The sequence below is a fragment of the Equus caballus genome, chromosome 16 (genome assembly GCF_041296265.1).
Source record: "Equus caballus isolate H_3958 breed thoroughbred chromosome 16, TB-T2T, whole genome shotgun sequence".
In the NCBI taxonomy this organism is placed as follows: domain Eukaryota; kingdom Metazoa; phylum Chordata; class Mammalia; order Perissodactyla; family Equidae; genus Equus; species Equus caballus.
The window spans coordinates 84,268,467-84,284,026 of NC_091699.1; the positions used below are offsets into that span (position 1 = coordinate 84,268,467).

At 48.5% G+C, this 15,560-nt stretch overlaps 1 protein-coding gene across 4 annotated transcripts in view; it reads right to left on the bottom strand.

Annotated features, from left to right (window-relative positions):
* DZIP1L (DAZ interacting zinc finger protein 1 like) overlaps nt 1–14,909 on the bottom strand; it is a 42,481-nt gene extending 27,572 nt beyond the window's left edge. The window contains exons 1-4 of one of the 4 annotated variants that reach the window (XM_070239096.1): nt 14,432–14,659; nt 12,321–12,397; nt 5,880–6,461; nt 2,498–2,591 (exon numbers count right to left, since the gene is read on the bottom strand). In XM_070239096.1, the coding sequence (XP_070095197.1) occupies nt 2,498–2,591; nt 5,880–6,380 (595 nt within the window). In that variant the 5' untranslated portion in view covers nt 6,381–6,461; nt 12,321–12,397; nt 14,432–14,659. Of the gene's footprint in view, nt 1–2,497; nt 2,592–5,879; nt 6,462–9,104; nt 11,587–12,320; nt 12,398–14,431; nt 14,660–14,780 lie in introns of those variants that run through there. The other 3 variants (XM_023620994.2, XM_070239097.1, XM_005600947.4) reach the window with 3 other exon arrangements.
* Between the last annotated feature and the right edge of the window lie 651 nt (nt 14,910–15,560).

Sequence of the window (15,560 nt, forward strand, 5' to 3'; positions counted from 1 at the left end):
CGTTGTGCCTGGCATGACAGCTCAATAAATGTTACTATTATTGTCCTTTAAAATACCTGTTTTGACCGTACTGACACACGGAAATGTGGACGCAAAATTAGTAGAGTAACAGAAGCAGAATAGCAAATAGCACGCACACACTGGTTAGGACCCCAAAGAACAGGTCTATGCATCCCGACAGCTATCAGCGAGGAGCTTCAAGTAAGGAAAATAATTCTAGTTTTAAGTTCACTTTTTTCCATAATATAGTCTAAATGTATAGTTGTACAAAACGAAAAAAGGCAGCATGAATTATGAAGGAAACTTTCAGTCAAGGTTGCTTAAACTGTAGACTTTAAATTTTTTAAGATTTTAAACAAAGAATGAATTATAAAAGAATACTCTTAACTAAAACACATACTGATAAACCAAGATCCAAGGGTTAATGAAAAAGACACCAGCTGTACACGAACACGTTACTCTTTAAAGTACATTTAGTGATCATTAGATAGACGGTACTGTTATTAAACTCTAAGCCTTTCTTTGAAAAGGCTTTTTTCAGATTGGACTTTTTGGAAACAAGCAATGTTTAGATGCAGTCAAAATTAATTTGGGTTAATAAAGTGATTTGAGGTGAGTATGGAACAGCAGAGCTGGGGTATCCGAGAGCCAGCTGCCCGAGAATAAAAAGGTCATGAACAGAAATGCCCCAAAAGTTGCCTGAAGACCATCTTCCCTCTCTCCTTACAGCCCTTTACATTAAGGAAATGGTAAGGAATATGCACAAGGATTTATACACAAGATTGGTGATCATCATGTGATTTATAATAGGGAAATTTTTGAGTAACCCATACAAATTATGAAATAATTCAATTGTGAAATAAATCATGATAGCCACATGATGGAATACTATTCAGTCATTAAAAAAATCATGTTTTCAAAGATGATTTAATGACATTGGAAAATGTAATATATTCTTAATTGGAAAAAAGCGATAGTCAAAACTGCGTGCTATACAATTATATATGTAAACGGAAGAGCAGTGACAGAGAATACACCAAAATATTAACTGCAGGTGATATTGCCCATGGTTTTTATTTTTGGTTTTCTACATTCCTGTATTTAAATTTTCTATATCAAAGGCATTTTTCCCAATTTTTTTATTGTATTAAAATACACACAACACAAAATTTGCCATCTTAATCATTTTTAAATGTACAGTTCAGCAGTATTAAATACATTCATAATGTTGTGCAACCATCACCACCATCTATCTCCATATCTCTTTTCATCTTGTAAGACAGAAACTCTGTACCCATTAAACAATGACCCCCCATCCCCTTACTCCCAGCCCCTGGCAACCACCATTCTACTTTCTGTTTCTATGAATTTGACTACTCTAGACACCTCATATATGTGAAATCATACAGTATTTGTCCTTTTGTGAATGAGTTATTTCATTTAGCATAATGTCCTCAAGATTCATCCATGTTGTATCATATTGCAGAATTTCCATTTTGTTTAAGGCTGAATAATATTCCTTAGCATGTATATACCACATTTTGCTTATCCATTCATTTGCTTATCCATCCATCAAATGGACATTTGGGTTGCTTCCATATCTTAGCTACTGTGAATAACACTGCTATGAACATGGGTATACAAATATCTCTTCAAAGACATATTTTTATCAGAAAAAAAACTATTTAAGAAGTAGAAAATCTATTTTTCTTTAGCAGCCTCCAATTCAGAACCAAGAAGAATTAGATATATAATAAATGCATAGGAACTAGGTAAATGGTGCTATTTCAAAGTCTAAGTCTGTTCTTTGAAAAGGAAATTAAAATAAAGGAAGATAAGAAAAAATTTTTATTTAATAGTATTTTTATATTTACATTATATTTATATTTTCATATCTATGTTTTATGTTTTAACAGCTATTTCTTATTGAACCTCAAAAAATGGATATAAAGTACGCAAATCTCTTTGTGGGGAAAACATATAACCTTGTTACTTGTTTTGGAATTTGAAACAACGAAATTAAAGTGATTGAGTCATAATAAGCTCACATACATAAAAAAGTCAAAAAACTGGTCTGGCTGCTCCTTAACCCCATTTAAGCTTATTCCTAGTTAGCATCAGAGAAGAGCAGATTCACAGAAGGCCAGGAGGGAAAGGCCCTTCAAAGTCACTCCGTCTGACTGCCCCATTCACAGTGAAGGCCACTGAGACTCAGACAGGGGAGCACTGACCATGGTCACCTCGTAGAAAGAGACAAAGCTAAGACTGGAACCTACCTGTCTGACTCCCAGCCCTTCTTCCCTACACACGTGGTCAGAAACTCTCCCAGCCCCAGGTGAAACCCCCCATGATGGATGGTGGGATCACCCCATCCTCAACTGGATGATGAGGTTCTGAGGGCAGCTTTGGTGGTGTATGTGCCCCCCACCCTCTGAACACCAGCCCAGGTCCCTCCACAGTCCCAGGAGGGCCCTGGGCTGCTGCCTGGACTCACTACCTTCCGCCATGCCCTCTGCCGTGCCCGCATGTCTGCGCTGGATGTGGCCTCGGAGGAAGGTGGCATTCATGAACATCTTGTCACACAGGTGGCACTACACAGAGGGGAAGCAGTGAGAGAGCAGGATTAGATCACCTGAGTCAGCCTGGGATTCTCCCGACATCGCAACGCCCATTTCCTTGGGCCCCCTGGGCTGCTTCAGAAATGAAGAATTTGACTAACTGAGTGAGCAGGAACATCAACCCAAAAAATATACATATATTATGTATTCCGAGCTTTAACACACGACCAGTGCTGGGGAACTGTGAACTCTGACTGGGTATTTGACCATGTTGGGGAATTTTAGTTGGTTTTTCTGGGCATGATGATGGTATCATGTTTATGTTTAAAAATGGGAATCCTTGCCTCTTACAGATACGTACTAAAATATTTACAGACAAAATCATATGAGTAATACACTTCAAAATAACCCAGGGGTGGGAGAAATTGTTAGGAACATTGGCCATGAGCTGACAACTACTGGGCTGGGTAACATGAAGAAGCAGCTTCATTATATTACTCTCTCTGCTTCTGTATATGTTTGAAATTTTCCAGAATAAAAAGTTTTTTTAAAAATGCAAATGTCCAGGTCCCACCCCAAGGCTGAGAACCACTGGAGCAGAGGACAGCAAATAACAGCCCCTGCATTTCCACTTCACTCTCCTGAAGCATTTCAGACGCTGCCTATCTATCTTATCATCTTTTCACTGTAAAACTTCAAAATCCTTCCAACACGGCTTTGCAGGCTGCCACGACTAGTCAATCAGAGTAAGAGGGCAGATTATTTGCTATCTTTACAGAAGCGCAAATGCGAAAGAAATTGCCAGTTGTTACCCAATCCCCATTTTCCCTTTTTCCTTTGCAATAGAAACCCTCAGTTTTAGCTGGTCACGAGGCTACTGAGAATAAACACTATATGTCCCAGCCTCCCTTGTAACCAGGTGTGGCCATGTGACTAAATTCTGGGCAATGACATGTAAGTAGAAGTGGATATGTAACTTTTGGGAGGTGCCGTTAAAGAAAGAGTCATGACATTCCTCACCCTTCCTCCTCCTGCTGAATAGAATGTAGACCTGAGAGGTGGAACTCAGGCAGCCATCTTGGACCATGAGGCAAAAGCCACATGACAAGGCTGGCAGAGCAACACATAAAGAAGTGGGTCCACAATGGTTGTGGCATTCCATACCACCCCTGGATCACTTACTTCTAGACTTTATTCATGAGAGAGAAATAAACTTCTACCCAGTCACACAGCTATGATTTGAGGTTTTCTGTCACCCACAGTCAAACCTAATCCAAAGAGATACACACGACATTGACAGACTTGGTCCACTCTGGAGTTCCAAAGGGACACAAATGAATTTCTAGTTGTCGGAAGGAATATGAGTTGGGTGGGTGGGGAATATTTTATGAGGCATCTTATTCCAAATCGTAAGCCCCTCCTTCATCCCACCCTTCCCCGTTTCCCTGTTCTCACCTCTCAGCACACTCACAAACCAGGCTCCTGATGCTGGACACCACCACTGCCTTCAGACTAGGTCCACACTCTTCACCATGGCATTCAAGGCTACCAGAACCTGGCTCTGCTATCATCTCCTGCCACCTCTCTGCCCACAGCCCCTCACCAACCCCACCTCAGGCCATTCCGAAGCCATCGCACTGAGGGCCCTTCTCTCCTTGGCACCCGCGCTGCCTCTGCCTGCAACACTCCTTTACAAAACTGTGCTCAGCATTCAAGGCTCAGTTTAAACACCACCTCCAGAAGACACCCCCCTCCCTCCTCTGTGCTCCTACAGCTTCTCAGCCACATCTTTATTGTACTCAACACTTTCTCCACTGGTTAAGGACATGTGTTCACTTTTGACAGTACAGCTTCCTGCTGGGTGATTACCCTCTTCCCAGAGGATTGAGAATCCACGGGCTCCAGTCCACCCCCAGCTCCATGGATGAACATGTGACCCAGACCAAAGCCACTCTGAACTCCACATTCTCGGGACCTGTGATTGGTTCAGAGATGGGTCGGAGACCCATGCACGGCCAAACATAGGAGAGACGGTGAAGCACTGGCTGGGCTGCTGACACCAAAGGAGGCCCCCACCATGCCAGCCTTGAATCTGAGAAAATGAGAAGCTGCCACTACAGTGACCCAACCGCTGCCACAGGGACAGAATCTTTCTAGAAATGGAACCCATGCTGAGGAAGAATTGCCAAGAGCTGCAGGGAGAGAAACTAGATTCTGGTGCCATCGTCTGATTCCTGGGGCAAATCACACCTGAATCCATACACAAAATCACACACAAAAAATCCATAACCCTGGATTTTTAAGTTAAATCAGCCAAAAAATTCCTTATTGGCCTAAGCGAGGTTGGATTGCTGCTTTGTCACTTACTACTGAAAGGGTTCTGACCCTTTTTATCATAATCAACATTATATCAACTATATAAACTATCATTCTATCAATTGACATTGGATCATAATGATTCCTGCTATCCCACACACCCCCAAACTATGAATTTCTTGAAAACCTGAACCAGCATGACTTGTGCCTTCATCCTCAGAGCCTGGCCCAGGGCCTGGCCATCACGACAATTTATTAAAGGGCAACTGTCCCCAGTCCACACTTTCTATGGAAATACATGCAAATACTCAAATGCCACTGTGGGGAATGAACTGTCACTTAGTTGAATAATGGAGTCACTTTTCCAGAATGGGCCTGGCTCCACCAGTCCCTTGTCACACACTGATTTCACACATACATACACCCTCTTACACATCCCTTTACATATCACACTCTCGACATGCACACACAAACCTTTCATACATACACACGTATGCCCTCCATAACCCTTCGACACATATACACCATTCATACCACCACACCATAAATAAACCTTTATATGCACACTTCTACACACATGCACACATTACACACCACACACTCCACACATACACACATACCATACACACATGTACCCTCCAAACATTCACATACACAGATTAGACACACACATATTCACACCATCCATAAACACAGATACCCTCCATGCTTTCACACAGGTACACGCTAGACACACACCCTCTCCATAAACACATACACACTCTGTGCACACACATCCTTCCTACACACACCTGCCACAAATGCATAATTTCATTATCACACACACACTGTAGAACCTGGTCAGACACCCTTGAGCTCTCTGACCGCAAGCAGCGTCTCTAAAATCTGCTCCTAACCAGTGAAATGGCCCACAGGGCCTTGGGACCCACGGCAGTGGTGCTGCCCAGGTGGCCTGGAGGCTGGGTGCAAAGCCCTCCCACAACCCACCCTGCAGAGATCCCTTACCGTGTGGTAGCTGTGGGCGCCTGTCTGCAGGAGCAGCTGCTGCAAGGTGCTGATCATCTTGCGACGCCGGCGGCTCTCCTCCCGTACACCCTTGAGCTCGTCAGCCTGGCGGCCCAGTTCCTGCTGGCCACGCTCCTGCTGGCCCAGGCTGGCCTGCAGCCGCGCCTCCAGCTGGGCCACGCTGGCACTCAGGCAATCCTGGCAGTGCAGCAGGTACTCGATGATGAGCTGCGCCAAGCGCAGCACCTTGAGCAGCGCTGGGTCCACAGGCTGCCCACAGCGGCTGCACGCCTCCCGGTCCAAATTGCAGAAGGTGACGCCAGTGATGTTCTCCTGCAGGGTGGCCACGTCCAGCTCCCGGGCCACACGGTCCACATCCAGGGCACTAATACGCCTCCAGTCCATGCTTTCATGGCGAGGCTGGAACTTGAAGGTAGGGAGCATGTAGGCCCCAAAGAGGGGGCCACTGAGGCCCTCAGCAGTGGTTGCGGGGGACTGCATGGGCAGGGGAAGCCCTGGGCTGATCACCGAGGGAGGATGCCACCAGGGCCACGGCAGCAGACAAAGGAGCTGAGAGAGGGCCTGGAAAATGAGAAGTGAATCCAAGTTAGGCAAGGTGCGTGTGGCTGCATGTACCATACACGTGGCCAGCAAGAGCCTAAGGGAACTAAACAACAGCTGCAGTAGGCTGCTCTGCCCTGACACAGCCAGAGCTCCAGCAAGCAAGGGTGTGGGCTTTCCAGTCTCACAGATGTGGACTCAGAACCTCAGCCCTGGGCAAGTCCCTTCACAGCTTTAAGCCTCCTGTGTATACTGGGGATCACGGGGCCCACTTTGCAAGCCTGTGGTTAGGAATGAGGCAGGTGAAGCACTCAGCATAGAGTCTGGCACATAGTAGGTCCTCAGTGAACATCTCTGTGCCCCAGTCCACTGCAAGAGTGCCTGCCCGAGCTCTTTGTTGGGCGGAGCTGTCAGATGTATAAGTAGGTCCTTCTGCAGCCTGACATTGACCTCAGGATAAAGTCCAAGAACTCACCTCGGGTGGCAGAGCTGCCTAACGTCTACCACAGCCCATCCTCTCCTCCCATTATTACAAGGTCAGGGTGGAATAGTGGTGGGCTACATTTCCCAGTTTCCTCGGCTATAAGGTGTGGTCATGTGACTATGTCCTCCCTAGTGGGATGTGAGTGAACTGATGTCCGCCACTGCCAGGGGGTAGTGCTCTTAGGAGAGCGCCTGCGACCCTACACACAGATTGTGCCCAGTCCATGATGGTCTTTTTTTTTTTCAAACCTAATGGTTTAGAAAAGAGCTCCAGTTTGTTATCAAAAGACTCAGCTTCTACTCTCCCCTCTCTTGGTAGACACAGAAACTGTTCTCTCTCTTTGGAGAGTAATTTGACAAGAGCAACAGGAATTTAAAATGAACATTCCACTACTAGAAATTACAATTTATCCTACAGATAAACTCATACAAGTGTGCAAAGGTGCTTGTGCAAAAATTCTCATTGTAGTGTTGTCTGTAATAGCAAAGTCCAAGAAGGCAAAGTACAGTAGGGGATGACACAGACCGTCTCTATACAATGAAATACTACACAGTTATTCAAAACAAAGTCACTTTTCATGTACTGATATGGAATAACGACCACACATACACATATACATACACACATGCTTCCATTTCTGTTTAAATGAAATATTAATATAGTCACATTTAGTAATAATTTGCAAAAATAAAGGAGATATGTATATCTCATCTATATCTATATCTATCTGAATATATATATCTATCTCACTTTAGAATAGTTACCTATGAGGGATGAGGAAAATGGGAATGAGAAACGGGGATAAATAAATGAATAGACGGATAGTGCATGGATAGGAGATGGATAGATAGATGGACAGACAGACAGATAGACAGGACTTACATTTACCAATGATGATAATGATACATATATACGGTATATATACATATATATACACATACATGAGTGATCCGTATTTGTTATTCATATATAGTCATAATTAAATAAAATATACTAATTTAGATTCCTATATGATTCATTATCTGTATTATTTCATAAGCACAGACTATTTCTAGAAAAATAAACGAGCTGTTAGCTGTTTATGGTTACCTCTGGGAAGGGGGAATGGAGGTTTGAGGACTTTTATTTTCCCCTTTCCACCTCTCTAGACTATCCAAAGTTCTCTGCATCATCATCTATTACTTTTATAATTTTTTAAAGAAAAAAATACAATTCCTGCTCTTGAGGAACTCAGAATCCGACTGGGGCAACAAGAAGTATATGTGACCTATTTAATCAAGTTCTTTCTAGATTACGTGATTCTGACTTTTACGTGCAATAGAAAATCAGAGGAGAGAAAGGTCCTTGGCCTCAGGATGGAGAAAGGCCTTGAGGAAGCGGTGGGGCCAGGTCTGCAGAGGGGAAGGGCCTGCAGGAAAGGCTCCACCCCCCAAGCCTCTCATGGATGAAAGGCTGTGGTACCCATGATAGGACCCCCCCCACCTACCCCTGGGGCGCTGTAAGAACCCAAGGAGAAGCGAGGGAAGCCCTCAGTAACAATACCGGCCACAGTGCAAGGTGTGCCAGCCTCTGCGCCAGACACAAACCAAACACAAACCTACAAACAGGTACCACTCTTTCATTTTACCGACAAGGAAACTGATGTGTGGAGAGGGGAAGTGGCTTGCCCCAGGTAGGGAGGTCAGCGTTGAAGGACAACCGGAGGTGCATCTGGCGCCAAAGCTTGTGGACTTTGAACCACCCAGCACGATTCTTGAGGCTATTTGTCCTAAAACTCTGCTTTGATCAGCTCATCACCGCTTATCCCTCAAACTCATTCATTCATTCACTCACTCCCCCCTCATTTACAGGATGCCTACCTGGGTCAGCCCAGGTTACCGAGGTGTATTAACCACATGTCTGCCCTCAACACAGGAGCTCAGCATGGCTTCTTGTTGTCACAGTACCAAGTCCAAACCCCGCAGCCAGGCCTCGAAGACTGCCCACAGGAGGCCACTGACCTCCCTTTTCAGTTTCAGCAACCACGCTTCCCTTTCTCAGACTCTTTCCCAACATGTGCTCCAAAAACAAAACCATCCAACCACAAGCATGCCCTCCATGGCCATGAGGAGAAGATCAGCACAATTCTACTCAAAGTGTCGCATTATCAAAAAGGAGGAGGTGAACGACGTGATACTCACCATGCTCAGCTCCAAGCTGCAACCACGTCCCCGGAGCCTCAGAGACAATCGTCACAACAAGCCGTGCCTTGGAGCAACAGCAGGTTACCAGGCATGCCGTGGGCAGGGGTAACAGGACACCCGCTCCCTGTGCTCCCACAGCCCGGAGCTCACCTGACAACTCACTGTTTAACTATTAAAACTTTGGCCTCAGATGTTTGCCCACAGTCCTGTCTCTAACAACAAGGCCAAGGACGCTCCATCAGCAGCTCTCTCACTCTCCTCCCTCTGCTCCGAATGCTCCCTCCATCCTCTTCCTTGAACAGTTACTATCCTTTCTCCCTTCCTGCAAGGCAGGGTGTGCCAGTGCCCCCGCGTCATTCTGCCATTCACCCACGACCCGTCTCTCCCTGCACGCTCTCCCTGGGGATGAGCTCACACACACCACAGCTTCAGCTACACAGTCCTGCTTTAGGCTGAGCCGCAGCCACTCCCAAATCTCTTTCTCACCGGCCCATATGTCTCTTGGGACTTAGACCCAACCTTCCAACACTGTTTATGCCAGAAATTGTAAATCCAAATTCCACCAGGGCCAGGAAGGTGTGTTAAATGCAGGACACAGCAGCTATAAGAGAAACCACAGTACAAATTGATGACAAATGGCAACTGATTCCCCATCTTAGTGTCCCAGACACAATTAGGCAGTGTGGTGCCTGGACCAGCAGCATCAGCATCAACTGGGAACTTGTTAGAAATGCAGATCCCCAGACTTACGGATTCAGGAGCACTGCAGGAGGGAGTGTGGGGTAGGGAGTGTTGGGGATTGTGGCAAAATGGGGAGTCCATGCCCTGTTTAAAAGCGGCAGCCGCCACTGAGCTTCAGCCATATGGGAATGGATTTTATGTGTTCTTATGGGCTAATTCCAAATTCATTAAGAAGGTATTCAAAGACCTCTAAGAACTGTTTCCAAACTACCTCTCTAGCTGCGTCTCTCACTTAACCATATTCCTCGCTGTCCATACTTTCATATCTCTGAACTATTTATTTATAGGCCCTGTCTTTAAGCACTTTATAACGAGTAACTCATGTACTCCTCACAACACCTCTGGAGGAGATACTTTTATTTTTTTTTTGAGGAAGATTAGCCCTGAGCTAACTACTGCCAGTCCTCCTCTTTTTGCTGAGGAAACCTGGCCCTGAGCTAATATCTGTGCCCATCTTCCTCTACTTTATATGTGGGACGCCTACCACAGCATGGCATACCAAGTGGTGCCATGTCCGCACCCGGGATTCGAACCGGCAAACCCTGGGCCGCCAAGAAGCAGAATGTGCAAACTTTATCACTGCGCCACCAGGCCGGCGCTGAGGAGAGACTATTATTATCTAACCCACAAGGAAGTGAAGAAGCTTGCCTCAGGTGCAGGAGGCAGGATCCAAACCCACACAGCCGGGTGACAGAATCCGAGCTCTTCCCCACTGTGCATGCTGCCTCTTGGTAGAGATGGCCCTCCACCACCTCCTTCTGCTCCTACTGCAGGGGAATGCGTGCTCCAAGGCCTTGCTCATACATGATTGCCCCCATAAATCCCTCCCAGGCCCACAATCAGAACTCCCTGCCCCTCCCCTAGGCTCCCAGAGCACAGGCACGCACTCCTCTGGTCGCCCTCACCACACTCTGGTCGAGGTTGGGGCAGCTGTGCAACATTCATCCATCCATCCCATCAACAAATGAGTCCTGAGCCCCTACTAAGTGCCAGGCACCATGATTGGCACTCAGAATTGACGGTGACCCAGGCAACTGTCCCTGCCATTGTTAATAAAAACAGTTAACAGTCTGGCACTGTGTACTCCACACACAGTCAGGAGGCTTTACGTGTATCACCCCATCTAATTCTCACCACAGCCCAGTAGGCAGATGAAGAAGCTTCGAGGTGAACGAGGAGAGCCAAGTCACACAACCAGTAAGTGGTGGCATCTGGCTCCAGAGTTTGTTCTCCACAAAGACAGAAATGACCCTACAGAGTGGTAAGTGCCGGGGTAGGAGCCAGGCCGGGTGCTGTGGGAGCACCAAGGAGGGCCACACCAGGATGTTTCTGTCTCCCTTCTCCCACCGACTCCCCCAGCCCTGAGCTCCACAAGGGCTGAGACCACGGCTTATACCTATCTGTTGTATTTCCACTCCTAGCATATTACCTGCAGCCCAGACTGCTACTGAACTGAGCAGGTTTGTCAAAATCTTAGAATATTGCCTCAAAAGTCTACCTTCTTGGGGTCTTGGAGAAATGAGGCTATGGACCAGTGAGAATTAGGATAAAGAGTACGAATGAGTTAGGAGTCCTTAATTTGGACTCGCTGGAGAGAAATGCCATTCAGCCTTAGTAAAATGCTGGGTTGTTGACCATCTGTGTCCATAGCTCAATCCCACTGGCCACTAACGAAAGCTTGGAGCGTGGGAGCCCTCGGGGGTCGGCTCAGGCCGATTCGCGAGGAGCCCCAGCGCCCACATCCCCTGTGAGGACCTGGCTGCAGTGTCGAGCTTGCTTCCTGAGCAGCTCTGAAACCCGCACGTTTACACTCTGAGCACACTCTGATAGCACTGAGGATGGCAGCCCGACTCCCAGTTATACGCAATTCTGAATTAGGGCTCTGAGTTCATGAGGACTCACTGAACCCCAAAAGTATCCCTGCTGTCTTCTACTAGAACCCCAAGGGGCCAATTCTCAGAAGGCCCAGGGCTCGGACATCAAAAGGTGAGCAGAACTGTGGGAATTTGAAGATGATGATGATGACGATAGCAGCCATCGTTTACTAAGTATCTGTGTGCCAGGCACTGTGCCAGGCTGTGAAAGTGCTATTTCTGGCTTTGTATGTAGCTACGATTTGCCTCATCTGACAAATGTAGAAACTGAGGCTCAGAAAAGCTAAGGAACCTGCCCCAACTCACTCAGCTACCACGTAAAGAAGCCAAGATTCAATCAAGTTCTGTCTGACACCAAAGCTTTCAAATTATGCCAAACTACCTCCTAATGATGATGATGACGATACATAGATTATTTCCCATTACTGAAATTACAGTACCTGAGATTTCTTGACTAAACTTCAAGGACTGAAAGAGCTGACAGCAAATCACAAGAGGGTCGGCACTGGAAACCCTAATTCTCCCTGTATGTTGGCAGAGCTTAGCCAAATGCGACTCAGTTTTGAAGACAAAGCCAAAGGAGAGTGCTGCGGGTTACCTGGAGACCACACCCCCGGGGGCAGGAACACCACGCTCTCTCCAGACCGAATTATCAGCAGACTGCTTCTCCCACATCTGGGAATAGAAACACAAGGCAGAATTGACTCTCTGTCATCAGGAAACCTGAAGCTGTGTTAACCATCTCTAGATGTTTTGATGGAGTCCTCGGAAACTTCCCAATCCTAAACCAATGTCACAATTAGTGGGACACAAAAGAATGGTATTTATGCCAGCATTCCAAACTCACTTCATTGTCACAGAGATGGTTTCTACCTGGACAGTCCCACAGCCAAGAACGAAAGCCCGTCTACCACCCTTGCTTTGCATACCCCTGGCCATGAGGTGTTCACCACCTCACAAGGCAGCCATCCACTGTGAAACAATTCCCCGAGACTTTATGGTACTGAAAGCTGCCCACCTATGATCTGTTAAAGATAACTTCCACAAAATCAACCAAAGAGCTGATTTTTTTAAATAAAATTCTGATTTAATGTAACTTGGCAGCTAGTCTATACCACCGCTGCTGCCACCTTACTGTCTCTGCTGCTTCCTCAAGAATGCAGCCAAGAGGAGCACTTGGAGGAGCCAGGCTTCTGAGGTGGCTGCCAGGCAATCATTTACCAGCCCGCCCTGGCTCTGAGCCAAAGGCAGCGGGACCTGCCCCGGGAGCTCAGGCGTGTCATTAGTGCTAATTGTGGTGGCTGCCAAGGAAACCTGCACATAGTTTGCAAACAGGCTGTGCACACATGGTAGTCAAGAGAGCGCTAGAGACCCCAACGGAGGTGAGTGACCCAGGAGCTCTTCCGGAGCGCGCCCGTCACAGACCTTAGCTTTGTTCTCTGATTCTGTTGTTTTCCAAAGAAAGAAGTCCCCCTCTCCACTCTTGCCTTCACGCACTCCCAGAACCATCAAGTATCAAGAGAGAGAGACACTCCACCCCGACAGCTGGCCTCCATTCCTAGCAACCTTAAGGAGATATTTTTAAAAGAAATCGTCCACGGTTTTGTCAGGAACCTATTCTAAGTTTTTGCTACAAGAGGATTTTCTTCAAAATAAAAAACTGGGAGCAGGAATTTGATCGACATCGCTCAGGAGTACTTTAGAGAAGGAGACTACATACTGACAGGACCGATCCTCCCAGGTGCAGGACGGTCAAAGACCAACACCACTTTTCACATCTCAAACAAAACCAGCTTAGAATATTCTGGCGTTTTCTTTCCTCTGGAGGAGCCATTGCCTCTTGGTAGAGTTTCTCCATCTCTAGTGCCTGAGCCATCAGAATCTCACAAAATCCTCGCTACAGGTGCAAGGCCAGGGACAAGTGGCACGGCAGGCGGTTAACCCTGCTAACCAGGACTGCCCTTGCTGCAAGGGGCCCACAAGGAGGTTCACAAGAGCCCACCAAACTGTGCCGTTCCCCACTCCTGTCAGTTTCAGCTGAACAGCAAGCCTTTTCACCAAATTCCAGCTCTGTGGCAGGACCCGGTTATGCTCCACAAGTGAATTCAGGTTTCTGTTCGCAACCAGAAGCATATAACTTCACGGGATCATTTTATCAAGGTGGATGGTGTCCAAAAACATTTCCATATGAGGGAGATGTCTCCAGACCCTGGGTGCTGACAAGACAGACAAAAGACCACTTCTCAACCACTTGACTGGAGGACTAGCCTTCTCTAGGTGGAGTTGTTCTCACTGGAGGGTCCTCAGCTCCAGGAGGAGGTGTTAGGCACTGTGACCAAGAAGGATGACACTCCCCCCGCCAGCTGTCTGCAGACACGAGTGTAAGAGGCCACAGACAGAGCACCTCACACTCACCACTCTCAAAAGTCCTGCTAGAAATCAAACTCCAGGAGATAAGGCAGGTGCAGACAGCCCGGCCCTTAGGAGCGCTGGCTGGATGGCAGCCCCTGCCCAGCCCTCCAGACCCGCACCTCTGCCCGCCTTCTGGCCCCTTGTCCTGTGCACAGCAAGTCTCCCGTGAACTTGTACCTGGGGAAAACACCATTGCTGCCTCCCCCCAAACTCCAGCCCAGGAGTACAAGGAGAAGAAACGGGATGCCAATGTGTTTGCTTTTTAAACCATCTTGTTAGCAAAAGATCCCCCTTTACCTGCAGAACTCAAAGCATCAAGCCCCCAAATCATTTTACTTTTTTCAGCAAGTAGAAATCCAGGGCTGTCTTCCCAGCGAAGCCCAGACCTGGGGTTCAGCCAGTGCTGCTCCCCTCCCGGGGTACCCCGCTCCAGAGCGGGCCAAGGAGCCGCGGCGCAGGGCCGAGCCGGGGCGCGGGAAGCGGCGCGTCTGGAGGCCGAGCCGGGGCGCGGCGGCCGCAACTCCCGGGCTGGAGCCGCTAATGTTTAACCCCCGCGCCCGTGGCCCGATCCAGGGGCCCTCGCACCGCCCGCCCGCGCCCCTCCCGGGCCGAATTCCTGGCATAGTTTCCCAGCGGCCCGGCTCACCTGGGGGTCCGGAGCCGGGAGGCGGCAGAGGTCCGGAGGTGCCCCCCTCTCGCCCGGCCCGGCCTCCCGGCTCGCCCCAGCGCCCCGCGCCGCCACAGCCCTTCCCGGAACCCGCCCCGCCGCGCGGCCCGGGGATGCTTCCCAGCCTCGGGCACCCGGACGCCGCGGGCGCGGGGAGCAGGCCGGCCGGCCCCCCGGCGCTGCCGCCCTGGGTACGGGCAAGGGGACCCCTCACCGCCCGCGGCTCGGCCTGGGGTCTCCGACGCCTCCCGCCCCGACGAGAGCCGGTCCACCCCGCCCCGGCGAGGGTGGAGCCTCTCCCCAGCCCCCTGGGAGGAGCTATTTTTAGGTCTGTTACGGAGGGAGGAGGAGGGAATGCCACGTTTAATCCGTTAGGAAAACCTAGGATCCAAGTGAATGGCTCCCAGGCCTTGCTGACAGGCCGGGCCGCGTGGAGCCCAGGGAGGCTGGACGTGGTTCTGTCTAGACACACACACACACACACACACACACACACACACAAACACACTGCCCGCAGTTCAGCCGCTGGCCTGCTGAAAGCTGGGGAAGCTGCAGCCTCCCAGGCAGACAGCCCAGCCCACCTGCCTTAAACTGAACGGAGATTCTTGGTTTCCAACCCAGCCAGAGCTAGTCCTTTGGGTGAGTCCCAGGCCTGGTCAAATGGTAACCACCCTCCGACCCCCTAACCTTCTGGCTTGCCCTGTGGATCCAGCTGTGAAACCCAGGACCAGAGAATTCTTCCCTGATAATCAGTCCCTG